The 26333-nt window shown below is 52.6% G+C and overlaps 3 protein-coding genes across 4 annotated transcripts; all 3 read right to left on the bottom strand.

Moving 5' to 3' along the window:
• Positions 1 to 2436: 2436 nt before the first annotated feature.
• SEPTIN3 (septin 3) lies at positions 2437 to 15130 on the bottom strand. 2 transcript variants are annotated; one of them, XM_068142580.1, is made up of 10 exons: positions 14911 to 15130; positions 8972 to 9163; positions 8362 to 8490; positions 7448 to 7529; positions 6921 to 7058; positions 6444 to 6561; positions 5917 to 6012; positions 4594 to 4693; positions 4089 to 4140; positions 2437 to 2861 (listed from the first exon to the last, which is right to left on the bottom strand). In XM_068142580.1, exons 1-10 carry the CDS (start codon positions 14918 to 14920, stop codon positions 2726 to 2728), a joined length of 1053 nt encoding a protein of 350 aa, XP_067998681.1. In that variant the 5' UTR covers positions 14921 to 15130; the 3' UTR covers positions 2437 to 2725. The 2 variants fall into 2 exon arrangements, with proteins under 2 accessions (XP_067998681.1, XP_067998682.1); XM_068142581.1 differs by having other exon boundaries at positions 4594 to 4690.
• Positions 15131 to 16683: 1553 nt separating this feature from the next.
• Positions 16684 to 17361, bottom strand: LOC137442778 (basic proline-rich protein-like). The gene has a single exon (XM_068141752.1). It carries the CDS (start codon positions 17359 to 17361, stop codon positions 16684 to 16686), a length of 678 nt encoding a protein of 225 aa, XP_067997853.1.
• A 253-nt stretch (positions 17362 to 17614) lies between these two features.
• On the bottom strand, positions 17615 to 23221 carry SMIM45 (small integral membrane protein 45). The gene is made up of 2 exons (XM_068141708.1): positions 23139 to 23221; positions 17615 to 19831 (listed from the first exon to the last, which is right to left on the bottom strand). The coding sequence occupies exon 2, from the start codon at positions 19827 to 19829 to the stop codon at positions 19623 to 19625; it is 207 nt and encodes a 68-aa protein (XP_067997809.1). The 5' UTR covers positions 19830 to 19831; positions 23139 to 23221; the 3' UTR covers positions 17615 to 19622.
• Between the last annotated feature and the right edge of the window lie 3112 nt (positions 23222 to 26333).

Genomic DNA, 26333 nt, shown 5'->3' with positions numbered 1-26333 from the left:
TTAAAATTACCTTATCACAAATAAGCAAAAACTCCTAAACCTATAGGGCAAAACACAGCCATGTCCTTGGTAATCCACATGACAGGCAAAGGAAATTCTCTCTCTTCTGTTGTGTGGAGTCTGCTTTGCTCTCACTGAGCAGGGCAGCATTGGCTCTCTGGTGTAACCCCTGCTTGGGCCCAGAAGTAGAACTAACGATACTGCAGGGCAGGGTGATGCAGCAGAGTGGAAAGAGAGTTTCTCTAGAGTGGTCACATGGCCACCAGCAAGCTGTGTGAGAAAGCAGCTGCAGGGAACACTTCCACACACCCCAGGTAAAGATGATGGAGTGTGGCTTCGTGCTTCAGCACAGCACAGAAGAGGAGTCCTGTGGGAGTCTTTTGTATTGCACTAGCTTTAAGACATAGAGGCTAGGCAGGAGCAGCCACAGCAGAGCAGGCTGAGAGGATGCTTCTGGCAGCTGGTGATGCTGGGGACACCTTCACTCCTGGCTGGCTGGTGTGGGATAAACTGGGAGGAGATTTTGACCCTGCATTGAACCGTGGGTGGCAGGATAGGTGGCAGTGTGGCAGGATGGTTTCTGCAGTCTGTGGTATGGATGCTGGCAGCAGTGATGTGGCTTCTGTTCTCTGTGGGGCCAAGGAGGCCTGGAGCAGGTGGGAAGGTGGATGAAAGTCTATGTGCACACACTGCATACAGGAACACCAGGACTGGGAATGTGGGTGGTGGAAAGACTCACATCCTAGTGGTGCTGAGAGTGGCTGATTTGTGTGGACAAGGGGAGCAGGAGTGAAGAGACCTTTGCTTTGCAGTGACAGCACCAAAGTGGACACATGCTTGTAGATATTTTTGCTAAGGCTTGGAGCACCCTCTTCCAAGCCCTGTCTCCCCAAAGCTCTGTCAACCAGCCTCAGGCTTGGCTTGAGTTTTACCCTGCTGCTCCCTCACTGGGACTTCTTCCTGCCTCCCACACCAGCCTTTCCAACTCCCATCCCAAACCCACAGCTCTTGCCCTGACTCACAGTGCTGCCATCCCATCCCATGGCATTTTGCATGTGTGTGTTGGCTATTCTGGAAGTGTCAGCCCCTGCCAACTGTGTGACATGGGAGGTGACAGGCAGAGACTGCCAGACTCAGGACATCTATGATTTTCTCCTCTCACCCCTTCTGCCCCACCAGCCCTGGATGCTTCCTGCCTGGCTCAGGGACATCCAGGAAAGAGCTGATACTGGCTAGACACAAGCATTTAGTCTTCAATAAAGCTGTGCCTCTTTCTGGTCCTGGATCTTTACTTTCCCTCCTTGTCCCCTTCAGGGGAAGGTAAAATGACAACTTATCAACCTGACAACAAAAACACATTGATAAGGGGGAGGTGTGAGAGCTGGGAGAAGGGGGAAACAGCTTGGAGAAAATTCAAGCACTTGGAGAAAAGAGAGACAGACAAAGTGAGATGGGGAAATAAAGGAAGGAAGATAAATAGGAATGAGGACAAAAGCACTGGAGAGGAGTACATGGCAGCTGGGAGGGCAGTAGGAAGGCAGAGAAGCAGCCCAAGCTGAGACTGCTGGAGTAGCAAATGCAACTGTTTCAGTGAGGAGGTATCTCTTGTGCTCCCAGCATCAGTGGAGGCTCAAGGAGACACCCTGGCCCAATGCTTCTCAATCCACAGCCCTTTGCACTCCTCCAAGATCCTGGAGACCCTATGCTGAGCAGGGCAGTCCCTGGGGGAGCTCCTAGCAGGAACTGCCTGTGGCACTGTCTTCCCAGCACTCCCACAGCAGAGGGGCCATATCCTGGGGGAGAGGTTTGGCTGGGACCTGCTCAGTGCTGGTGGAGAGAGATCACTGCAATGGGGGATGAGGTGGGATGACCTCAGGACAGACTGGTCTGATCTGCACAGGATCAAAAGCCTGTGACACTCGAGTGTGGCTTTCAGCCTTGGTGCTGGACAGGGCAAAGGCACCCTCTGCAGCAGGAGCATGTTCTTTCCCTTTGGGATTTGCTTCTTTTGGAAAATATCATTATTTTCCCCAAGTACTTTGACACTTCTTGGATAGATGCTACAGCCCCAAAACTAACTCTGTCTCCTCCCACCAGTCACTTCCTCTGAACCACAAAACCTGTCAGTCTTCTATCTATCTATCCACTTACCAGCTACCAGTTCCCCTTGGGAAGCCACAGCAAGAAATGGGAATAAAATGCTGGGCCACCATGTCCTTAGACCAGCCAGCTGCCTTCCCACCCACCAAGTACCCAAGAGAAATCTGCTGCCATCACTTGAAGACACGGCATGCACTGACTCCACCATCTCTCCTGGAGTCTCTCCTTGCCATGTCTCCAAGTGATAAAACCAGCACCATAGTATGCCCCATACTTTCCACCTCCAAAGCCCTCCTGCCCCCAGAAAACCCTCCCCCCAGTCCCTACTTCCCCCAGGCAGGACACACAGCTGGGACACAGAGAAAGGAAGGTGACGGACAGTCCGCTGTGCAAAAAACAAACCAGGAATGAGGGCACTCCGGGAAGGACAGGGGAGACACCTCTGGTCCCTCTCTGGCACACAGGCAGGCTCACACATACACACTCACACACTCATGCTCTCATCCTCTCACTCACGCAGAGGATGCACCACGTGCTTCAGAGACAGGTCCGTGGTAGAGTCAGGGGTAGCAGGGGTAGGCTGTGGTGTCCAGAAGACACTGGGTGGCAGCAGGGGAGGGCTCATTCACAGGTTACTTTCGTGGTTTTCCTCTGTCTCGACAGCCATGGGGGGCAGCCCTCCGTTGTCATTCAGCCTCTTGGCCCTGTAGGTCTCATAGTGGATGTTGTGAGTCACTTCTTTTAGGTCCTGAAGGTGGGTCCTGCAGGGAGCAAAGCGAAGGTCTGTTTGGGAGGGGGATACAATAACTAATACCTGTGCAGCCAGTATTGATCTTCTGATGCTTTATTCCCTGAGACAAATGGATGATCCCTTCAGTCAGTCTGGCTAACAAGCATTCCCCTCTTTCTGCATGGGTGCCACCATATACAACTGAAAGCTGGAGCACCAGCATTCAAGTGTCCATAGGCAGGACACAGGATGTGGGCTTGCATCCCTGTCTGTCCTGTCCCTCTCATACCTGTGCCACTGGGACAGCTACTGACCATCCTGGTGTGTCATGGGCTTAATCTCACCTGAAGTGGTGGTGAGACAAGGAAGCACCAGGAGGGTGTATCAGATCCAGCTGCAGACCATAACCTGCAGCACACTGCTGAGAGCATTGCCCCTAACCTCCACAGAAAGCCTGTGGGCTTGGATTGCTGTGTGCTCTGTGATGGTCACTGGGTTAGGATGTTTTTACTGGGAGACTTTAGGAGAGCACCTGCTGCAGAAGGTATCCCAGAACAAAAAGAGGGCAGTAGGTGGATGTCAAAGCATAGTGCCTGTCCAAGAGTCTCAGAACCATCATACCTACAGGTGGATTGCACCACAAGGTTCTGCCTTTGAAGTGTTTCCCTTATTTTCTTATTTTTTTATGTTGTTTTAAAACTTTATTGTATTTATGTGGAGCAGAGCTGACCCTGGATCAGACTTTGGGGCAGATATCCCTTATGGCAAGACAACTTCATGAAACAGAGGAGAAATAATACAGGACAATGAATGCTGAATGAAACAGGGAGGTGTTTTTCACTTCCAGGTCCTATGTTCTAGCACATTTCTCAACCTGGTGGGAAACATGGTCTAGGATACAGCTATCACTGGTTACCAACAACTGCTCCAGACCAGACCTGTTGGCAGCAACAAACAGAAGTTGTTGCCACCTAATATCCATAATAGGATATAAAGAGGGTGGTAGTACCCTGCTTTTCTCCTGGTGTCCAGCTCATGCATGAAAACCAACACCTACCTGACACAGAGGTCATAAGAGAGGCACTAAAGCACTTTAGTACTCTAGCAGGGTACTTCTTACCTCACTTTATCCCATGTAAGCTTTCACTGCTTGGAATGTACCCCATCCTCCTTTCCATAGGGGCTATTTCACTCTAAGAGGGTCTCACAAAGACTCCCTGCTCTTCAGGAGCAAACTGGTGCATGGACGTGGCCTTACCTGATGACAAAATCTCGAAGCAGGGCAAATTCACAGTGAGTGAGGTTTTCCACTGCAAAGAAAGCAAGTGATTGTTACATTTGGTTTTTCCCAGGAACCCCTTTGCTGCTACAGAGCAGGGGAAGGTCACTGCCATGGGGCAGGTTCCAGGTGGGCAGAGCCTGCACACTTCAGGAGGGACAGGCAGTTGTCTGAATGGCACACTCTCAGGCACTGAGAGGTCCTGAGTCACATCAATTTTCTTTTGGAAACAAAGGCAACACCAGGAGCAAAGCTTCATACACCATGGTGTTCAGAGTGGCTCCAGCTTCTGCCAGCTGGTCAAGATGGTACTGCATTGACCATGGCAGTTTCCTCCCAGCAGAACTATTTATGAATTCTCCTCCTGCTTGCTTTCAAAAAGCTGATTGCAAAAGGCAGCCATGGGAGATGTTATCCAGACCCTTGTCTGTTACTGGGGCCTGCAGAGATACTTTCAGCTTCCAGAAGGAAGGGGGATTTTTACCTTCAATGATTCCCCAAGGTGTTTTCCTGCCCAGGACTCTTTTGCCATTCACTTGGTACTCCTTGTCACTGCCCACTACAGCGAAGGGCATGCTTTCCTGCTGGGGAGAGACGTGTGGAGAGACCTATTGAACCCATTCCAGAGAGCAGCACCAGCACTGCTCCGCATCCACCTTTCCTCCCTTCAGCTCATCAAACACAAGGCCTTCTCCAAGGGAAAAGATTCTCCACAGCAACACTTCACTGGCTGACCTCTTTACCCATTAGTGCTATCCCTTGCATTTTTAGTTCATGTTTTACAGGTGTCCTTTCACCCCCTAGGCTTAATGAGTAGCTTGCAGCCATGCTAAGGGCTCTGAAGTTTGAGGCAGAGCTTTTCTGCACCAAATTCCAGCATTTCTGAGGAGGAGGATGACCATACAAGTACCTTGGCATAACCAGGAAAGGGTCTGTCAGCCCAAGGCTTCTCATATGGATAGTTTGTGGTGAGTATTGCTCACCAGATTTGTAGTTCTTCACCAGTAGAAGATGGTTTTAAATAAGCTGCCCCCAAAAGACACATGAACATGCAACAAGTTTAATGGCTGAAGTGATTGTATAGAGAAAGGCCAGAAATGGGGTAAGATTACAGCTTTCCTGGGGAATGGGACAGCAGGTGAGGCTACTGGGGACCCAAAATACCTCTAAGCACAGGGAGACCCTGCTATCCATAATGAGCATCTTACAAATGCATGTAAATAGCTATAAAGGGTGGAGGTCATGGGGCTGAGCTCTTTTCACTAGTACCCAGTGACAGGGCAAGGGGCAATGGGTACAAACTAGAACACAGGAGGTTTCACTTGAACTTAAGCAGAAACTTCTTTGCTTTGAGGGCAACAGAGCCCAGAACAGGCTGCCAGGGAGGTTGTGGAGTCTCCTTCTCTGGAAACTTTCAAAACCTGGCTGGATGTGTTCCTGTGCAACCTGATCTAGGTGGACCTGCGTTAACAGGGGGGTTGGACTAGATGATCTCCAGAGGTCTCTTTCAAACCCTACCATGCTATGATTCTATGATCAGCCACACCCCAGGCCCCTTTGGTCCTTAGTGGTGGCCAAACAGCACTCAGCACGAGGAGGTGAAATACAGTGCTTCCTCACCCAGCCTTCATAACACCCTGTAGTAACAACAGGGACAAATGAAGCTGAGAAGGGGAAAGGACCATCCCTTTCATCACTGTATCTTTCATTCAGAGACCATGACACACTCAAAACCTTGGAGTTGACCTCTGTTAAATAAGACCAGCCCTCATCCCCACTTCCCCACCCACAATAAAATGTTTCCTACCCTGATTTTGTCGTTCTCTGTTTTATCCTCCAAGTCCTCATCAAATTCTTTCTGGGGGTAAAACTCGATCCCATTTACTTCAAGCTCTTTGCGCACCTGGGCAGAGAGACATTTTGGAGTGCAAAGCAATACAGACCTAAAGGAAAGGTAGGCAGGATGGCAGGGCAAACACATCTGGGATGTCTTTCCAGTGGGAAGAGGCTGGAGGTATTATCCCCAGGGAAGTGTGCAGTGAAGCCAGGAAACACAACAGCAATGCTGAGTCTTTCTTCTCCAAGCCTGGTTACTGCCTGGCTCTGCAGTTCCCCTGACAGAGATGTCAGAGGGATGCACACATTTCTCCCCCCTCTAACACATGCCCTCAGAGCCATAAACAGCTGCATCTACAGGGCTTGTCCAGCACCCCACCACTGTGCCCTGCATGCCCTGGGGACTGTGCTGCAATCCCAGGAAGAAGGACACTGCTTGTTTCTCCCACCTCCAAGCTGGGGCAGGGAAGGATCCCACATAGAAGAGGAGATACTCACTCTTTGTTTGAATTCGGTCTTCTCCTCCAAGGTCATGGTGTCAGCCTTGGCAATCACTGGGATGATGTTGACTACCTTGCTGAGATGTTTCATGAACTCCAGGTCCAAGGGTCGCAGGCTGCATCCCAAGAGGGAACATCATGGAAGGGGTCGATTTACCCACCTGGCCTTTCATGCCAGTGACTCTCTCAGGAGCAGAGCATCAATGCAACCTCCTTTGTATGTACCCCAATTGCTGCCACCATGCTCTGACCTCCTTCTTCCTATCCATCCTGCCCTCTCCCAAATCCCAGTGGTGTTTCTCCTGCCTTTGTTATCCTAGACCCATTCGTGCCCCACAGCACCTAAAGTTAAGCTCAACAGTGGTCAGCCTGCAGGCAGGACCCCATGGTCTGTGGCTGAGGTGGGGCAGTAGAGGGCTTATAACTGTCACAGAGGCATCAAGGGCTTGAGGAAGGATGAGGGATGTGTACGTACGAGTGGCCCGTGGGGGAGATGAAGTAGAGGCAGCAGTGCACTCGTGTGTCTGGAATCCGTTTCTTCCTTGCAATGTTCACCTCCTCTTTCAAAAATTTTTCATATTGCTCATTGATGTATTTCTCAATAGGCTCCCAGCTGTGAAAGTGGGAGAGAGAAATGAATAGGCAGGTACAAATCCCCTCATGTTCCTGCCTACAGCGTTCCCAGCTCTGACGGCAGCAAAGCAGGCTCAGGCATAAAAAATACCCTCCAGAGGCATCTCACTGTCAGCAGGGGTGTTTAAGAGTTTCTGTAACTGGGCACAGAAAGAGGCACTCACCATTTAATGTGTGCAAACCCCCCAGAATGCACAGACCCATGGTGTTCACAATCTCAAATCCCTATCAGCAGCCCCCTGAGTGCAACAGGATCCCAGACTAAGGTCCAGGCCAAGCAGGTGAGTCACTCCTACACCATTTTAACTCCTACACCATTTTAACTCCAGCCCTTTCTGGGACACGAGGCCTTGACCATGTAAAACTCACCAGTTCTCATTGTTGATCTGGTCCCCAAACCCTGGTGTGTCAATCACTGTCAGCTTCATTTTGACACCACCTTCTTCAATGACTGGGAAGGAAATGACAAAGAATCATACAGCTCCCCAGGGACCTGCTCTGTCAGGAAACATGGCTCTGTGTCCCACAAGGGAACAGGAAGACTCTGCTGTCATCCCTGCCCAGTAAGACTGACAAGGCCATGCCAGGTCATGCTTCAACAGTTGTACCCCTCTGGCATTTCTGACTCCAAATTTTGGTAAAGGTTTGCACCAAAGCCACTCTGCCACAGGAAAAATGGATTTGTGTTGAGCCTGTGGCCCAAGGGTACTGCCTACCCTACACAGCTTTGTCCTTCCCTCCAACACATCATCCTGAATCCGAGATAATGTTCATTATTCCACACCACTGCAGAAACTCTGCTGATGCATTGGCACGAGGCAATGTGCTCTTACCAGGCTTAGGGTGGGATCCACCAATGCAGTTTGTATAGGCTATTAAGCACCTGCAGGTGGAAATGGCTTACAGCAAGGCTTAATCCATACCTGTGGACAAATGCCTTGGCAGAAGAAGTACCTATAACTTCTTTGCCACCCCCTCACTTTTGGCTGTGGCATCAGTAGCATTGCTGTTCAAGAAAAAGCTTTGTCTGGATCAGAGGCCATCTAAAACTGGCACTTGGCCTTTAGAATGGAATGGAATGGAATGGAATGGAACGGAACGGAATGGAATGGAATAGACCAGACCAGGTTGGAAGAGACCTTTGAGATCATCGAGTCCAACCTAGCTTCCCATGGAGAAAGGGTGCCTAAACCCAAAGAACTGCTTGCATAGACCACTGGGGTCTTCTGCAAGACTGTGCTGAAGCACCAGTATTGCCTCCTCCCCAGCAGCCTGCCTCTTACCATGTCCAATGGCTTTGATCTCCACTGTCTTGGGGATCTTCTCCTCCCGGTTCCAGCCTGAAGATTTGCGGCTCACCTGGGATTTGAAGAGGGTGTTCACCAACGTCGACTTTCCCAGCCCACTCTGACCTGGGAATTACAAAGAGGAAGCTTAGTATCATAGTATCAGTCAGGGTTGGAAGGGACCACAAGGATCATCCAGTTCAAACCCCCCTGCCATAGTATCATAGTAGTATCAGTCAGGGTTGGAAGGGACCACAAGGATCATCTAGTTCCAACCCCCCTGCCATGGGCAGGGACACCCCACACTAGACCAGGCTGGCCAGAGCCTCATCCAGCCTGGTCTTAAACACCTCCAGGGATGGTGCTCCAACCACCTGTGAGTGCTTGTGAATGCTGCCACAGCCCAGCAACATCAGCAGTCCCAGGGGATGGAGCTAGGCTGACAAGAAAAGGGGCTGTAGCTGTCTTCTTGTCCTGCACAAGCTCTCCTTTCCCCCAGAGCAAACACTGTCTGTTTCTTTCCGCCCTCCCTGCAGGACTTTCCCATCCAGCCTCACAGGACAGTCCCTGGCCATGGTTCCCAGTACCTCAGAGGGTCCCTGCCTACCTACAACCATGATGTTGAAGTCAAAACCTGTCTTCATGGTTTTCTTGCGCATCTGCTCGATGATGGTGTCGATGCCGATGTAGCCCAGCAGGTTGGCATTGATGCCCATGGGTTTCATTGGCACAACTGGTTTTTGTCGTGACTCTGGCACCAGCTCAGACATGGCTGCTTCGGTTTTGCTCTCCACTGGCCCTGCACAGGGAGAAAGATTACACAAAATCATCAGTGAGGTGTAACAAGGACCTCCCTTCTGACCTGGCAGAGGGGCTGAGGGCAACTTTGGGCATCCAGTTCAAGGGCTGCTGAGGATGACTGAAGGGCAAGGTTTTAGCAGCAAGGCTCTGTGGTAGTTTTAGGCTACAAATCTTGAGTAGGGAAGCGGTAGAGTGGAAATAAATTACCCCTGGATGTAAAAAGGAAGAGGTACAAATAATCCCCTTGGTCTGATTACTAACATAAAGTTAGTTGTGTAAACTGCTTCTTGCCCTTGTCAGTTTCTTCACTCTGGTGGATGCTAGCTGGTGCTTTGGCTTAGCTGTTGCTGATCTTGGCTGCATTCTTGTTGTGGCTAAGTACTAACAGCCTACTCCCTGCTCTTCTCACTCTTTTACCTTGTGTAGGGTGGGGAAAGAGGAAACTGTAGGTAACCCCCTGGTTTTGTGCAAGGGGAGGGTTGTGTTGCTCATCAATTGTAAATGTTGCATACTTTGTACCTATTCATTGCATTCCACATTCCTAGGCTCTGGTTTTGCTTGCAAATATAGCTTCATTTGTTTCCATCTGAGCTAGTCTGGCAATTTTATTCTGGGGGGTAATTTCAACCCACCACAGGCTCTTTGTGGAAGAACATCTACTTGAGTTGCCAGCACACTTTTCTATGCATCACTCCAGATGAGGAGGTGTAGAAGTGAAGTTGGTTGAGAATGCAACAGATGGCCAACGCCAAACAGCAGGAGCAGGCCCAGTGGAGCTGGCTGGGCTCCTAACCGTGTGCCCAAAGCTCTGGGTGTGTCTCCCTGGTTTTACCTCCCAGTTCTCACCAGGATCTCTGGTGTTGGAACCCTCCAAGTTTAGCATGGAATTTACAATGAAACAGACTCCTGAAAATTATCATGTGGCAAGTTCTGGCATTGAAACAGAGTCTGGGATTTATGAAGAGGACTTGGAAGCCTGGCCCTTGCTGGGGGTGGTTTTGTTACTGGGCATACTGTGCAGGCTGAGCTCCTCACAGGAAGGCAGTGGTGGAAGTGCAAAACATGGCCACAAGCTCTGCATTTGCCTCCCACCCATAGATCAATGATTTTTGTCATGCTCAAGAAACTAATCATCATGATCAATAAACTAATCATCTGCCCCTTTCCCCCCTCTCCTCCCCCTCAATGCTTCATGTAAAACAGGCACAAAGAAAGGCCCTGCAGGCTTTCCAGCCTCCCTGACTCTTTGGGTGATGGCACACTCTGCTTGAGAGGGGGCCTCATCCATTTATCCCCATCTCTTGTCTCATTAGTGAGCAGCTCCTACCTGCTGGGAGGAAGCTGGAGGTTGGGAGAGAACGAGGCACAGAACAAAAGCTGTAATTGGTGGGGAAGGCAGACGTGAGGGATGAATCTAGCAAGGAAGATGAAGGGGATGGGAATCAAATAGCTTTCATCTACTAGACAGCTGCAAACTACAGCCTCTCCCACTCTAATTAATTGATGCCCTCATGCTTTGTCTCATTAGATGGTTATTTTTCCAGGACAGGGACAGAATCTATATTTGCTTGGTGAGCACTCCTCTTGTTTTGGATGCCACTTCAGTTCGAGTATCTCACACTAAATTATCCCTTTCCATTATTTTGGCAAGGTTCTTTTGCTCCTCTCAGCAGAACCCACTGGCTGCAGAGGAGGATGTGAGCAGCCAGGCAGGCAATTGCTGTTTGGTAGGTGACTCATGGAGAGGAAGGCAACTCAGAGGTCACCAAACTGGAGTCACTGACAGCTCCAGTCAAGAGTCTTCATGACAGCTCAGACAGGCTAGGGAGAGACCAGGGCTGGGGAGAGGTCAGAGAGAGATTGTTCAAGGACAGAGTTCAGCTGCAACAGGCTGTGTGGCTGGCTGGTGATCCTGTCTGTAATTCCCACATCAAAGCAGGCACACGGGCTGCTCTATACAGCTATGGTGTGCTGAGGGCAGACATTGTGGAAGAGCCACCCTTGGCAGGGAGAAGAGTGCCTCCACCCACTCATTTTACAAGCCTTGGGAAGTCTTTTATGTTAAACTGGGAGAAGGGATCTTCCTTCCATGTGACAGGATGGTAACACAGCCACCCACACACAGCTCTGTGGGTAACATCTGGAGGTTCTCCTACCACCTCCATTCCACCTTGCCCACAGAGGAGTAGTCTGCCAGAGGATGGCTCTTCCCCACTGAGCAAGGGCACTCTGAGCTATCATCATCCTCTCCTGAAGCACTGAGCAGCACCCTGTGGGGATCAGAGCACAAGACAGACTGTTGGCCTGAGCCATGCTGGCAATCCAGAGCACCTCATGCTGCCGGGCAGCTGCTGGAGGAGGCAGCCTGCCGAGCTGAGCACGTCTCAGCTGCAATGCACTCTTACACCTGTCACAGCTCCTCTGTGCCTTTCCTACTGACAAAGCATCCCCTGGGGCTCCTGTTCTCTTCTTCCACCTTTCTCAAAGCTGCTGCCAGCCAAGAAAGCCCATCTCTCTGGCACAGCATGCAGAACCAAGCCAGCCAGCTCTCCTGCACCCTTTTCTCATCCTCTCCTGGGCTGCCCTACACTGCCTGTAACATAGCTGCATGTCTGTGCCATGCCCCTCATCCTGCTGCATCATCCTCCACCTTCCCACAGGTGGACAGAGCACAGGTCAAGGTGGGAAGAAAGCCCAGCTGAGCAGCTGCATAGGATGGGTGCAGGACCTGGGCCATGTGGCTTGCAACTCCTTTGCTGCCCACCCAGTAGCTTGTCCTCAGAGTGTCTGTTGACCTCTTTTTTTATTCCTTCAACAGCTTGTTCTTACACAAGGAGGAGGAAGGAGGGCAGCTGCTGTCAGCTAACCTGAAGGCTCCCAGTGAGGTTCATAACTCATCCCTGTCTTACCAAGGGACACTTTGCCCAGAGCCAGCAGATGTTGACAACTCTGCTGTGGATTTTACGATCCATGGCCATCCCTTTGCAGACTTCACTGCTGGAGCCAGGAGCTTGCAGTGGTTGGAGCAGATACTTCAGTCAGGTTCCTAGGAGCCTATAAAAAGCCCTGAGACCAGGAGATAAGAACTCCAGAAGTCTCCTTAAATTTCCTGGACTTTGTATCAGTGATGGGCATGGGTGATTTTGTATCACCCTGGGCATTTTGATTTTGGACATTCAAGGTCTCAGGGTAGAGAGCCTCTCTTTCTTCCTGTGTGGAGTGCTTTAAAGATTCATAGAATCATAGAATGGTTTGGGTTGGAAGGGACCTTAAAGATCATCTAGTTCAAATCCCCCCACCATGTGTAGGGACACCTTCCATTAGACCAAGTTGCTCAAGGCTTCATCCAACCTGGCCTTGAACACCTCCAGGGAGGTGACATCCACAACCTCCCTGGGCAGCCTGTTCCAGTGCCTCATCACCCTCACTGTAAAGAATTTCCTCCAGTCTAAATCTACCCTCCTCAAGCTTCAATCCATTCCCTCTCATCCTATCACTACAAGCCCTTGTAAAAAGTCCCTCCCCCAGCTTTCTTGTGGGCTCCCTTCAGGTACAGCAAGGCCACTATAAGGTCTGCTTGGAGCCTTCTCTTCTCCAGGTTGAACAGCCCCAATTCTCACAGCCTGTCCCTACAGGGGAGGTGGGGAGGTGCTCCAGCCCTCTGATCATCCTATACAGCCTCAGGAAGGGAGGTTCCATTTTGCAATGTACCCAAGGGTTCAGCTTTTTGCACATGATTTTCCATCTCTTGACTCCAAAATAGAAACCCAAGGACCTGGCTGCAAAACCAGGGCCAGAGCTAGGACATGAAATGTGTCTACCCTGTCTCTGAGGAATGGCTCTGTTTTACATGCAGTACTGCTAATGCTGCTAGCAAGCCTGATTAGCCCTCTGGTCAAGGGGTGGCATTATGCATACTAGGCACATCCCATAGCCCCTCCAGCTGTCCCCTGTAATGAATACATGACAGGACACTATGGCCAAGACAGCTGATAATGAACAGAGGGTTAGCCAAGGTTAACCACTTACATCCGTTCTTTGCATTGCCACCCTTTCCCCTGCTGCTTTGTTCTCAGTGCTAAGTGAAACTCATTTGAGAGGGAGATTGCTGGTGCCTGGTTCCCTGTGGGAGGGGCCCCAGACTGGCCCCAGAAGATGCTAAACTCAGCTCCAGAGCAGGGAGAGGAGCAGCATCTGGCACTTAGGGCCAGAAAAGAAAAGCAGTGGTGCCAGTGGTTTCATCTAGCTCTTGCTTGTGACACCCACTGATCCACCCCAAAACCTCTCGCTGGAAGGCTGTAATACGTGGCCAGCAGCAGACACCACTACTGCAGCACGACCTTCACGTCTGCCTGACTCTGACATTCACAGCAACCAGCTGGGGACAGAGGTGGCCCTGCAGGTCTTTAAGGGTTCAGGTAGTAGGGACTAACATCTCCTCTGTCCCGATAACCCAGATACAGCCACATCCCCTCCCCCCTGCTTCCCGTCCTTTGTCTGAGTAGCAAGAGGGAGGGCTGCAGTCACTCACCACAACCCAGCTTCCAGCAAGGAGAAGCTATTTAACCCCCGCATAAAACATGGACAGCCTTGCTGTGGCTCTCCTCCTGTGTGCCACAAGGCTGTCCTGCTCTGGCTGGAGGCAGGTGAGACCTGTGGCCCACAGAGATATCTCACCCCAGTGCGAAAGTAGCTGGCAAGAGTGGGCCCTCCACCAATGGAGTCAGATCCTTAGGAAGGAAATCAAGCAGCTGCTTCAGTAGCACAGCCTCCCAGAGGCATTGGGATTTGCTCATGCTTCAGATCTGCAGAGCTGCTGAATTGAGTATCTCTCCAGTGGAAAAATCCCTTTTCCCCCTCAGCTTATGTGATGACTCCAGGCCACCCCTCTCAGGTGTCTGAGTCAAAGGCCAAACAGTGCCAGATGCACCACCTGACCTCAGGGTGCAGACCAGAGCCCTTACTCTTACCAGATCTTTTTGCCTGGCCTGAGAATCACCAGGCATTTCGAGTGAGGCAGGAAAACTCATTCCAGCCTTCTGGGCTGCCTCGGGCTTCTCAGCAGAAACCTTCCTTCCCCTCAGTGCTCTGCAGAGGGCTTGGGCAGAAGCCTGGCTCTGCCGAGGCTGCAGCGAAATCTAGGGCAGCATGTGCAGAAGTCTCTGTGGAGATGCAGGAGCTGGAGGTGAATGGGCTGGACACATCCTCTGTCCAGCCACTGCAGGGCTACATGCTCTCCTCAGCCTCTGATGTACCCTTGGTGCCTCTCCTGGCCCATGCAGCCCCTAACCCACACACCAGCTGTATCACAAGGCAAAAGGATGCTGAGCACCCCTGGAGCAGGACACCCATGCCTGTCCTCCCTGCTCTGCCTGCCGGCTCCTGCACAGATGCCCAGGGAGCGGCACAGGACATCCCTGCTTCCCCCGCAGCAACTGCCTGTCACTGGCAAGGGACAAGCCAGTCTCTGAGCAGCTTGTGGGCTTTCCCCAGCCCTGGACCAGCTGGGATTATCTCTTTCTTTCAGAGCAGCCCCTGGCGCCAGCTACTCCCCATCAGCACCGCAACCACCCCTGCTTGTCCTCCTTCATGGCAGACTGCTAACACCGAGAAAGAGGAAAGACAAAGCCAGCTCCAGGGCCAGAGCTGAGCAGCGTGGGGCCACGGCATAAGGTGCCTGCACAAATCCCCAGCAGCATCCGTCCGGCATCGCCCAGCCCTGCCAAGCCCCGAGCATCCTCCTACCTTTGAACATGAAGCTTCCTTTGTCTCCGAATCCTCTCCCAAGGGGGTGGGTCTCCCCCCACTTTTCTAGCCTGATGCTGGGGGCGGCACAATAGGCTAGGAGGCTCCTCTTTTACCTCTCTCTTTCTTCCCTGTGTCCTCTTCTCCCCCTTGTCTCCTTCCCCTCCTTCTCCAGAGGCTATTTCAGTGGAGCGGGGATGCTGGTGCTGCTCCTTCTGCCATTGTCATGTGACCTGAATATTAAACATCGCTGCAAAATCTCCCCCCGCACCCTCCCCCGGCTCCATCGCAGGCCCCTGCCAATCCCCTTGCCTGGGGAGCCACGGCCGTGGGGATGAAGAGGTCGCTGCCAGTGAGCCCCCCTTGTCCCGGAGGGCCCCCTCTTGCACACCCACACGGGTCTTTCTTGGCCCTTTCCCTCCCAATTCCCCATCATTTCCAGCACCTCTGCTTGTTTAGGGAGAAGGATATTTAACCCCTCACAGCCTCACCCCAGCAGAGCTGAGGAAGTGTGCTCTTTCCCCCTAGATATTTATGGGGCTGGGGGGGACTGCAAGGCCTCCTGCTGCTTTCCTGGAGGGAGGAAATTCAGAACATTTTGGCTTGTCAAAAGCAATTTGCCCTTCAGCTCCACTTGTGGAGGCGTGAGAAACCTTTTCTCCTCTGGCACCACGATTCCTGGCTGCCAGCCTGCGGTGCAGCAACAGAGCAGCGCTGTCCCCTCTTTGTGTGTGTGCACACGTGTGTGCATGCATGTGTGTGTGCACAGGTGGGTGTGCACATGGGTGTGCATGGGGGGTGTGTGCACAGGTGTGTTTGTGTGTGTGTGCATGCGTGTGTAAATGGGTGTGTATGTGCATATGTGTGTGCATGTGTGTGTACAGGGTGTGTGTGCACAGGTGTGTTCAGCTGTGTGCATGTGTGTCTGCATGTGTGTGCACACATGTGTGCATGCATGTGCATGTACATGCGTGTGCATGTGCACACGTGTGGTCAGCAGGGAGGGGGCTGCCACCCAGGGGCCATGCTGGGGTATGGATGTCACATCCCTGCGTGCTCCTGGCAGGCCTGTGTGCCTGCCTCTGGTGGGTGTGCCCACACCTGGAGAGCTGTGCAGATGCCCCTAGCTGCTGACACCTTTGGAGGGGGCATGCACTTTCCTTCCTCTGTGTTTTCCACTACATTTGCAAGCCCTGGCCCCACCAGGTACCAAGCCCCCACCATGCCATCCTGGGACTGCTCTGAGCCTCTGCTCAGTGGATGATGGGTCTTTCCTTTCAGGGGTGTCCCCAAGTGTCCCTCCACCACACAGGAGCCCCTTTGGTGGGTGCTGGGCTGTGAGACATCTGGCAGATTGGGCAAGGGGTTTGGGCACCTCTTTATGCAGCATCCAGGGGAAAAGGGAACAGCACCTTCTGTGGGTTATGGGGCAGTTAAGAAATCACTGTTGGTAGTTATCCAAGCTAGGCTGAGTGGTCAACAGTCTGCCTGTCTCCTGACAGACAGACAAACAGGCACCCCAGCACCTGCAGTATCTCCTGAGACGCTGTACCAGGCACTCTCCGCACAGGCTCACCTCCCACAGGCTCACCTCCCACATGTCTTTGCCCACGCACACCCCTGGTGTGGGCAAAGGGGAAATCGCTCCCAAGGAAGAAAGCCCTCACCCTCTCCCATGTCATACCGCTGCTACCAAAGGGCCCTGTCCCATGCCAAGCCCCACGGCACCATCAAGAGATTCCTTGATGCGTCCTCCCCCGCGCCCACCCCATCTCATCCCCGCAGCAGAGACCCACCGGAGTGTGGTGGGGAGCTGGGCACTCCCATCCTCACTGCCAGGGCAGCCTCAGCCCCGCCAGGGCCGCCACATCGCTGGGGTCCCTCAGTCGTCAGAGGCCGGGGGCGAGGGGGCACGGGGGTGACAACGGCCGGGCTCCGCAGCCGCTCCCATGGGGGACCCCCACAGCCTCGGCGCAGGGTGACCGAGAGGCAGCTCCGCTTCGTGGGGGTGGAGGGGGCTCCGAGGAGGCTGTCCCGGCGCGGCGGGGGTCCCGGGATGCGGCTGGGGCTGGTGGGACCACCTGGGACTGGCAGGCGGCTGCGGTGAGCGGGGACGTCCTCCTCCATGGCGGGGGGCAGCAGGCTGGCGGCAGCGGTGCGAGGGCAGGGGCCAGGTGGTGCTTGGCCAGGTGGTGCTGGGCCAGGTGGTGCTGGGCCAGGTGATGCTGGACCAGGTGATGCTGGGCCAGGTGATGCTGGGCCAGGCCACAGCGGCCCAGCCCTTTCCCACTGCCGGGACCGGAGCGTCCCGGGGTGCGGCACTCCCCGCAGCCGCTGTTGTCCAGGGGCCCGAGCCCCCGCCAGCAGCCCTGCCGGGCCAGCCAACCCACCACTGCCCGGGACAATGGGGCGCTTGTGGCTTGCCCAGCATGCTCCCACGCTTGGCGCCATGGCTGCTCCTCCTGCCCCATGCCCCAGTGCCTTCCTGGCCTCTGCACCGGCAGCCCCACCCCGTGGGCAGCCTCATGCCAAGGGCAGCCCCACGCTGCAGCCCCCTGCCCTTCTCTCATGGCAGGAGGTGGAAGGGGTGGAGAACAGACCCACCAGGTCAGGTCTGTGCCCTCTGCTCCTGAGGAAAATGTGTGCAATACAAAACCCAAACACATTAAAATCTCTGACTTTTAAAATGTTTTCTCTTCCTCTCTTCTTCTTTTATTTAGTTATTTATTTTCTGCTTCAAATGACAAATTCCAGTTCAACAATTTATGCCCCACTGAGTAAGTTCAGGGTTTGCTTGTTGAGTGCTTGACCAGGTTAATGCTTTCTTCCTTTATTCTGCTTTCCTTTTACTTCTTTGTTAATTTGATTGTTTCTTCACTTTGCCAGCTTTGAGGCATTTTCAGGGTCAGGAGGACATCCATTACAGGGAGCCAGCTTGCCGCCCTACACCTTCCTAGCTATAAAAGAGACTCCAAAGTGCAACATACTAACCAAGGAGGAAAGGAGAAATACGTTTGAGTGGGGTGGGATGAGAGTACCTGTGGTATGCTGGAAAAATGAGAGCAAAGAGGAGAGCTGGGCACTCAGCACCTGCAGCATAGCAGGGGGGATCTTTGCCTGCTTTGGGTGGCCAGGGCTGAGGGGTGGAGGGGAGAACCACCCCACACTGAACCACTGTGACCCACAGTGAGCCATGGGGAGTACTGGGAGAAGGTAGAGCTGAGGGTGATGTAACTTCTCTGCTGCTTTGAAGGCAAAAAGACAGGAGGTGGAAAAGACCGATGTGAGGCTGTGCAGTATTTCTATCACTGTATCTTCTCTGATGCCTTACATGGTTTAATTCAGTATCTGTGACTATTTCTCTTCTCCCTGAGGTCTATCTGGCTGCACAGGTCCCACAGAGGAGAAAGAATCTCAGATTTCAGGCAGCATTTTGCCTTTTGCATAATTATTCCCAGATAGCACTGTAGTGTAGCCAGCACAGAAACCAGGCAGGTGAAGACCTATCCTGTTTCAAAGGTCCCACAGGTCCTTTCTGCCTGCCTAGAGTTGGAGGTATGCAGCTTCCAGAAGGAACAACAGGAAAATAAAGCATGAGCCACACATTTTGTCACACATTTTTATTCCACTGGGAAGGACTTTGACACTGTTGGCAATAAAGTCCTTCATACCCATGGAAAATACCTGGCTTAATACTGATTGCATCAGGACTAAACAGCACGAAGCATAAGCCAGAGGAAATGAGTAACTAGTTTCTCTCTAGTTCAGCCCTGACCTGTTTGTAGTCTTCTTTCTGCGGCGAGTTGTGAGCAGAGCAGAGTGAAAACAGGCAGGACAGCACATGGAGGCACAACAGTTAAGGAAGAGCCCATCCATATCATCCACAGGGCCTTCAGTGCAGGGGACTGAACAATTGCAAGCTACCTCCCAGACTATGCCATCTCACTCTGCAACAGAGGAGCAGAAGGTCAGGCAGATCAGGAGAGGCTTATGTGATAAGTCTAGCAGCACCCCTTCATGGAGAGCTGCAAAATATTCCCAGCTTGACACAGGACTTGGACAAACCTCTTTAGTAAAGATCTTTAATTAGCATGTGGTACATCTGGAATGGATGTTCTCCATCTCCCAAACAGACACAGAGAAGCAGTGAGCCTTCAACAGGGGTAAAGGCATTCAGTCCCGGGGGGCTTGGTGAGCCCTTGGCCCCTGTGCACAGAGCTTCAGCAAGGCTACCATCCCAGCACCAAGGGTGGGTGCTGTGAAGAGCTCAGCTGCAGTAATGATCTGGGTTGAAATGCAATTTATTTGCCCCAAAATACCCTCTGGACTTAAACAATCTGGGTTAGATTTAATTGAATGAATGGGAATAAAAGGCTCTGTATCCCTTTGCAAGCCTGCTAACACTGTAGAGACCTTTCCTGATGAAGGCCCTGTCAAGGTGCCAGGCAGCTCAAGCTCAAGTCCCTCATTAACAAGGGACCTTTCATTTAAGTGATTCATCAGTCTTGGCCATGAGGAGAAATAGAGCTCCTTGGCTGGGTGAAGGGCTGTGAACACAAGGGAAGCCCCAAGAAGCAAAAGGGCAGCAAGATCAGCAAAAAAGCGAAGTGATGATCAGTCCTGCTTATGCAGGGCAGGGCTGTTGTCCCAGCCAAGGCCTGTGGAGTTCTGCCCACCCAGAAGAGGCTCTTCTGGACTTGGTGGGCAGCGTGTCACACCTCGGGCACCCCGAAGGCCAAGTTGTCCCGAATCATCAGTGTCTTCCGAAGGTCTCGTTCCATGATCGGTCTCTGCGTTCGCCACTTGTGGGCTTCCTGGAGCCCTGGCTCAAAGTAGTAAATGCAAGCTCCAAAGCCCACCAGGATGAGAATGGAGATCATCAGATACACTGGCACAAACCAATCCAAGAAGTGGGGCATGGCTGCCAGAGAAAAGAGAAGAAAGCTTGTGCAGTGGGGACACCAAAAGTCACCTCAACAGAGGTTCATCATGAGACACCTGCCAGCTCTGCTGCACCCTGGGTTGTGCTGGGTTGCACAGCAAAGCACCTCAGCCTTGCAGAGAGAGCAATCCCTTTGGCTCATCGCTGGGACCCCCCTCACTGCATGGCAGTCCCACTCCCTCCCCACAGAGGGAGATGAGCCTGCACCTCCAGACCCACTGCCAGCAATTAAAGGTAGGCAGCAGGTAAGTAACAGCTGCTGCTCATCTTCTGCTTGGGGGGAAATCTGCTGTCCCTTTCCCTGACACTCCACAACCCCCTTGAACTCCCAGTCTGAGCTGGTCTAGCTCAGGGCTGAGCCCTCACTTGCTGCACCCCTATTTAGCATCCTGCTTTGCCAGAGCTCAGGGACCTTGTGGTCCTTGGTTCAGAACGACTTTCCAGGAGCAGCTGATCTGCCTTGCCAGAAGCCCTTTGCTACCCGAGCGTGGAGTGCTGAGTCCGGAGCAGCACTGCCCTGGGGAGCACAAAGCAAAGCGCTGCACAATTGCTGTCAACCCAGCTTGAGTGCTGGGTCGAGTAAGCAGGAGGGAGTGGCCACATCCCTGCCTAGCCATCAGGGATGAATATTTCCAAAGGGATGGACAGATGGAGTTCCAGACCTACAACCTGCTGGCATCCTGGCCCTGCAGATGCTGTGCTTAGGGCATACACTCTTGACTTGGGGCCATTTAAAAGCTGCAGTGGTGCCATGTTTGTGCTTATCCCTTATCCTCATCCTTTGGGAGGGAAGGAGCAACCCACATTGCAACCCACAGCAGTGTCCAGTTTGTGTCTTGTGACTCCCAGCTGCCCAGTCTCACGAATCATCCACGAGGGTGTGGGTCATGCAGGGGCAGAAAAAGAGATTGAGAAGCATTCCCCCCAAAACCCCCAAACCAATCCACAGCCATGGCCTCTCCCAGGGCTGCTGGGTTTTGCACAGAGAGCGTGCTCACTGCCACAGGCTTTGGGGGATTAAAGTGGGCACCCTCAGACTTGGGAAAGCACAATGGTGTTGGTCTCAGGAACAAAAAGCAGTCCTGAAAGGAGGCTTTCCGAATTCTTTGCCCCTCTGTGGGGGTGATGAAGTGCCCCTTGACTTCAGCAGGAATGGAGTTAGGGCAGAGCTGTGCCTGTGCTGAGCTCCTGTTTTTCCAGACCCCTGAAAGCTGCCACCCGCAACTGTCCCCCAGGTCACCTCCTCTGTTGTGTGGAACAGGGAGGCTGGGGAGGACTCTGATCATCTCCAGCCTGTTCCCTGCTCCTGCTCCATAAAGCTGTTGCCCTTTCCCACACTGCAGGAGGTTTGATTCCAATGTGCCCAGCAGCATTTATCTGCTGGATACCTATTGCAGCAGGAGAGCCCATCTTGGTCTGCTCCACCTGAAACCAGCAGCATCTCTACCCTCTGAATAACACTTTTTCTTTGTCACAGGGTTAGATCTGAAATCAGCTGCAATTACCTGTGACATAACCAAAAACTAGCAGGCATGGGACAGAACACCTGATCTGCTCCCAGCTACTGGCATGGATGTTGGTATTGGAGAACACTCAGTGGATTTTGCCTCCATCTACCATACTCTTTGGCTTTCAGCAGTCCTTGTTTTTGCTACCCATGGTGATGCCCCTACCATTGCTAAGTCCTGTAGGTCTCTTTCTGTCTCCTCAGTGATTCAAACCTCCCTTTTCCTGAGCTCCAGCTGATCAAGAGCAACAGGACTTTGTTTTGTGCAGCACTTTGCTTTGTGTTCCCCAGGGCAGCCACCATTTGGCCATGAGCTATGGGGCAGTCTGAGTGCTGCTTCTGCCTCTTCATGGCATGAACCCTCCTGCCTCAGCCCACAATAATGTCATAGACATGTTATGGGGAACAGGGATCCCACTGTGGGTTTTCCCTTGCTCAACTCCTCCTGGGGGACCATGGAGGGAGTTAGGCACAAATTCCCCTCCCTGATGGAAACTGATTCTGAGATTCAGGTTTAATCAGAGGTCCCACAGCACATCTTTTCTACATCCTCTGCAAAAGTATCTCCTATGCACTCCCTGCATGCCCCAGATGCTGCCACAGCCTGGCTGTGAGGCCAAGGCTACTGCAGACCCTTTCTCCAGAGGTGCACCAGCAGCTAGTACCTGTCCCCAGCTGGTGACAGCAAAGGGAATGGTTAGGGAGCCTGGGAAGGTGACACTGGCTTGGACTCCCTGGGGTGACAGGAGCAAAACTATCAATCTCATTTCTTTCCTTGATCATCTGCTTTCCAAACCTGGGAGTGAAGCTGCCATCCAGAAGGCAGCACAACAAAAAGCAGCCCTGCAGACTTGGCCATTTATCCTTTCTCAGTGACCAGCAGAGCCAGCATTCCCCAGCTCCTTGCCAGCAACCTATTCTTCAGTCTATTTGCTATGCAGCCCTCACCTCAGGCTGCACCCCCCCACTGCTCACCCTTTCCTGCCCCCCAACAAAGGGTCCCTGCCACAACCAAGCCAAAGACTGGGAGAGGGGGATCAGAGCCCCCTGCCAAGCCTCTGCAGGGCCAGGCTCGCAGTGGGTCTTCAGGTGGGTGAGCAGATTTTAGCTGCAAATGATGAGAAGAGGGAGTTTCATTCAAAGATGTCAGCTTTCTGGAGCAGCTCTGCAGATATTAAACGTGCCTTAACCCTTGCTGGGCCAGCTAATCTCAGCACCTTATCTTGCAATGGGACATCTGTGTCTCCACAAAGACACAAAGGAGTCCTTGGTCTTTCAGCTGAGACAGCATCTCCTAGAGGTAAGCCAGCTGGCCCCTTTTAAACCCATTCTACACACGTCACTCCAGCTGCCCTCCCTCAATGTCACCTCCGGATCTCCAGTGACGCCTCCCACTGCTCCCCAAGAAGCCATGGGTACACTTATGGGCACCCAGTGTGGGCATGCTGCAAGTGACAGGGCAGAAACTGCACACAGAAAGGGGGTTTGCAGGGGACAGGGACAGGCAGGGGTGAGGAGGCAGAAGTGGTAACCATGAGAGTGCCAGGACACAGGTGACTTTGGGGGTGAACCTTCCCACGTCCGTGGTCAGGAGCACAAACCAGATTGCTGTGTTACCAGCCGTGGGCTCACCCCAGCCACAGAAGATCTCCCCCAGAGACTGGGCACCCCAGGACAGTTTGCAGTTTGGGGCAAGGAGCTGCCGATGGCTGGGGATCTGGACATGCCCCTGCTCCCGTGCATTACAACCCTGACAAGCACCCACTACCTGTCACCTACCTCCTTCCACAGGCACAGGGCACCGGGATGAGGCTGTTCTGTTCCCTCCGGCATCTGCCGGGGCCCAGCCGGGATGAGTCAGACTCCTTTCCAAGCCAGGCAGTGTCGAGGAGAAGAGACCCTGCTCTGGGAGAACAGGGTGACAATGAGAGGCGACAGGCACGGGGTGGGAGGGACGGCTGGCGGGACTGTGCGGGGATGATGACACGCAGCCGGCAGCGTGGCCTCATTTCCCACCGGGGCTCCTGGGGGCTTCCCCCATCGCTTTCCCGGCAGCCTCAGCCCCCTTCCAGCCTCCCCAGGGCACCCTACCAGCAGCGTCCCCCCCCCCAAAGGAGGCACCGTCTGCAACCAATTTTAGCAGCAGTTGTTATGGCAACGAACCTCCCGAGCTCAGCCGCACATGGTACCCGGGCGAGAGCCACGGGAAAGGGGACCGAGGGATGCTCTCCCCCCTCCTGCATCATCTGCACTCCAGGCTGCAGCGCTGGAGGTCCTGCTCTCTTCCAGGCTGAGAAGGAAGAATAAGGCTGAGGAGGAGGAAAAATGCTGGTAGAGATGTGTGTGAGCTGGGGCTGACAGAGATTGATGGGATTTTAAGGCTCCATAGATTTGGTGGTGTGCCCAGCCCAGGCTCTGGGAGCTGGTGGCTCGTCAGCAGTGGGAGCACAGAGAGGGAGAGGTGGAAGAAGGAGGGAGGTTAGTACTCCCTGTAAGGATTCTATTCAAAAAATAAAATAATGAAACCTTTGACCCAAAGTGTTTTACAGCAGAAAACAGAAAAACATTGCTGTCTGAAGTGACACTTCTGCTTTCAGTGACATACCTCATTTCCTGGCTCCACACCTGCCTCTGTCATTGCTGCTGCTGGAAGTGGGTTTGTTAAAACCTTTCCAGCTTTTCAGCAGCACAGAAACAGGAACAACCAAAGTAGTTTTGTGGGTTTGTTTTGTTTGTTTGTTTTTATTGTACACAGGGAAATGTTCATCATGACCCAGAAGTCGTTTAACACAGAAACGTTTTCATGAAATCAGTCAAACAACTGGTTCCAGCCCCCAAAGCTGCCTGCTCTCCTGCCTGGACTCTCCAGCCCTGCCTGGACTCTCCAGCCCTGCCTGCTTAGCCTCGCCTCCAGCCCACACACCCTGTAGGGTGTGGTTGTAAAGTTTTTCAGGGCTAATAATATCCACTAAACTATCTGAGCCCTAAAGTTGTACCCACTACATGCCCCAGGAGTTGAGAAGTGCCAGGTTTCACTTTCCAGTAGATTGTGTTTCAGCCACAAATAGGTTTGCTCCCTCCCCAAGGCAACCTGTGGATGGTGACAGAGCCCACTTGTGCTCGCTGGCTCCAAAGGCACTCAAGGGATCTGTCACCTGGTCTGCACTGGGGTTTCATTCAACAGTGGAGAGACAGAGTGGGAGCCATGGGACCTGGTTGGCATGCTCCATGGTTCCCTCCTTATCCTCCTTTTGTCTCCCAAGCCCCTTTCTGCTTGATGTAACTTTGTAATTGCTTATGAGCATTGAGTACAGGCTTGCAATCCCCTTGAACCTAGCAGAGTATCTGCATGGAGGATCAGATCCATTAGGATTACCTTTCTGCTGCTTGGTTTGCTCCAGCAAGATGGGCATTCCAGATGACTGTCATGAGAGGGGCCTGCAATCACACCTTAATTTAACCTCACTGAAGTTCAGCCATGATACTCACCTTGACCATCAGCATAGTAATCTGCTTCACTGATCCCACTGAGAAGGAAAATGAGAGGGAGATCAGTAGTGGCTGGCACAAGGCAGGAGATCGTTTGTTTCTCCAGGAGGCTGGTCAGAGCCAGAGGCACAGATCACCCTAGGAGGGCCTGTGGAGCCAAGCATCCTTGCAGACATCATGCTGACATGCCTAAAATCTTGTCCAGTCAACCATCACAGCTCTCTGCTAGAGGTCACCCCAGGGGAACACCAGAGCCAGTGTGTGGCCATCAGGCTGCAATTTCTTCCCAGGTTTAAGCTCAGACTTAATGCTAGCATGCTGCTCATGCAGCCAAAACCCCAGAACAGCAACAGTTTTTCCTCACAGGGTCATTTTTTAACCCTGGCTCCCTTCCCTGCCATGCAAGCCTGGGGAAGACACAGTGAAGAGTGAGAATCACCTCTTTCTGCAGCCACCACTACACCAGTGGGCTTGTGCAAGTCACGACGTGGCAACCTCACTTGCTTCAAGCAGAACCCCCCCCCAGCTGAGTCTGAAGCTCCCTTGAAGACAGCAGGGAATCAACACTGGGCTTTGTGCTGCTGGAGCTGGAACACACTTGCAGACTTTCCTGCCTCTGATGCTGTGGCAGCTGCTTGCTGCCTGTGACAGAGCTCTAAGGTGCTGTCACATCCTTTGGTTTCCAGGAAGAACCGTGGTGTTGATATGGCTCCAGGCATCAACCTGCTGTGTAGAGCTGAACTGCACTGAAATGCCTCACCTGCAGTTCAGCTTTCATTGCAAGGAAGGCCATCATGTGCCACTCAGCATCTTCCAGGCATAAGCACATGCCTACCATCCTGCCCAGTGCCTGGGAGGCTTCCAGCCCCTTCCACCTGGCTTGGAGGAAGCCCCTGAGTGTCTGTCCACACATGAGTCCCTCAAAGCCATTCACTCCAGGATACCTGCCCACCACCAAGCCTCCATCTCCCTCCATATCTCTGGGAAGCCACAAATTCACCTGCATGATGATGAGTACGGGGTCATGTCTCATTTGAGAGGACCACCCAGCCAGTGCAGAAATCATGAAACCCTTCTCAGATAAAAGGGCTGGAGAAGAAAAAGAAGATGGTTGAGCTGCCTCAGGCACACACTTCCTGCTTGCAGCATGGCCATAAATCACAGTGTAAATGGCATACTGAGCTCAGTTCAATCCCAAGGCTGATTAAATGTCATTCCAGTTTTTCCTACCAAGTTTGCTTGACGTTATTTAGTGTCCTTTAGGCTTTTATCATCATCTGAGATGATCAGACACGGTCTCTGTCCATCTTTTAAGGCAATACCAATTGAGGTGTGGGAGAAGATTAACTTTATCAAAGTAGTCTCCCTCAGGATCCACAGTAGAGGATAAAACTCCAGTAGGAGTCACAGAAACACTTCCCTGCTCAGCTTCTGGAGGTGAGTGAATCACGGAATCATGGAATGCACTGGGTTGGAAGGGATTCT

This window comes from Melanerpes formicivorus, unplaced genomic scaffold (genome assembly GCF_026170545.1).
Source record: "Melanerpes formicivorus ecotype bairdi unplaced genomic scaffold, bMelFor1.0.p_v2 SCAF_8, whole genome shotgun sequence".
In the NCBI taxonomy this organism is placed as follows: domain Eukaryota; kingdom Metazoa; phylum Chordata; class Aves; order Piciformes; family Picidae; genus Melanerpes; species Melanerpes formicivorus.
This window is presented reverse-complemented; position numbering and strand designations above follow the sequence as displayed.

Excerpts from the sequence above, each read along its gene's own strand:
- LOC137442778 (XM_068141752.1), bottom strand. The coding sequence starts at position 17,361 with ATGGCGCCAAGCGTGGGAGCATGCTGGGCAAGCCACAAGCGCCCCATT.
- SEPTIN3 (XM_068142580.1), bottom strand. Across the intron at positions 8,491-8,971 it reads CTTCAACATCATGGTTGTAG|GTCAGAGTGGGCTGGGAAAG; the intron begins GTAGGCAGGGAC and ends TGTAATTCCCAG. Across the intron at positions 2,862-4,088 it reads CTTCGAGATTTTGTCATCAG|GACCCACCTTCAGGACCTAA; the intron begins GTAAGGCCACGT and ends TGCTCCCTGCAG.
- SMIM45 (XM_068141708.1), bottom strand. The coding sequence starts at position 19,829 with ATGCCCCACTTCTTGGATTGGTTTGTGCCAGTGTATCTGATGATCTCC.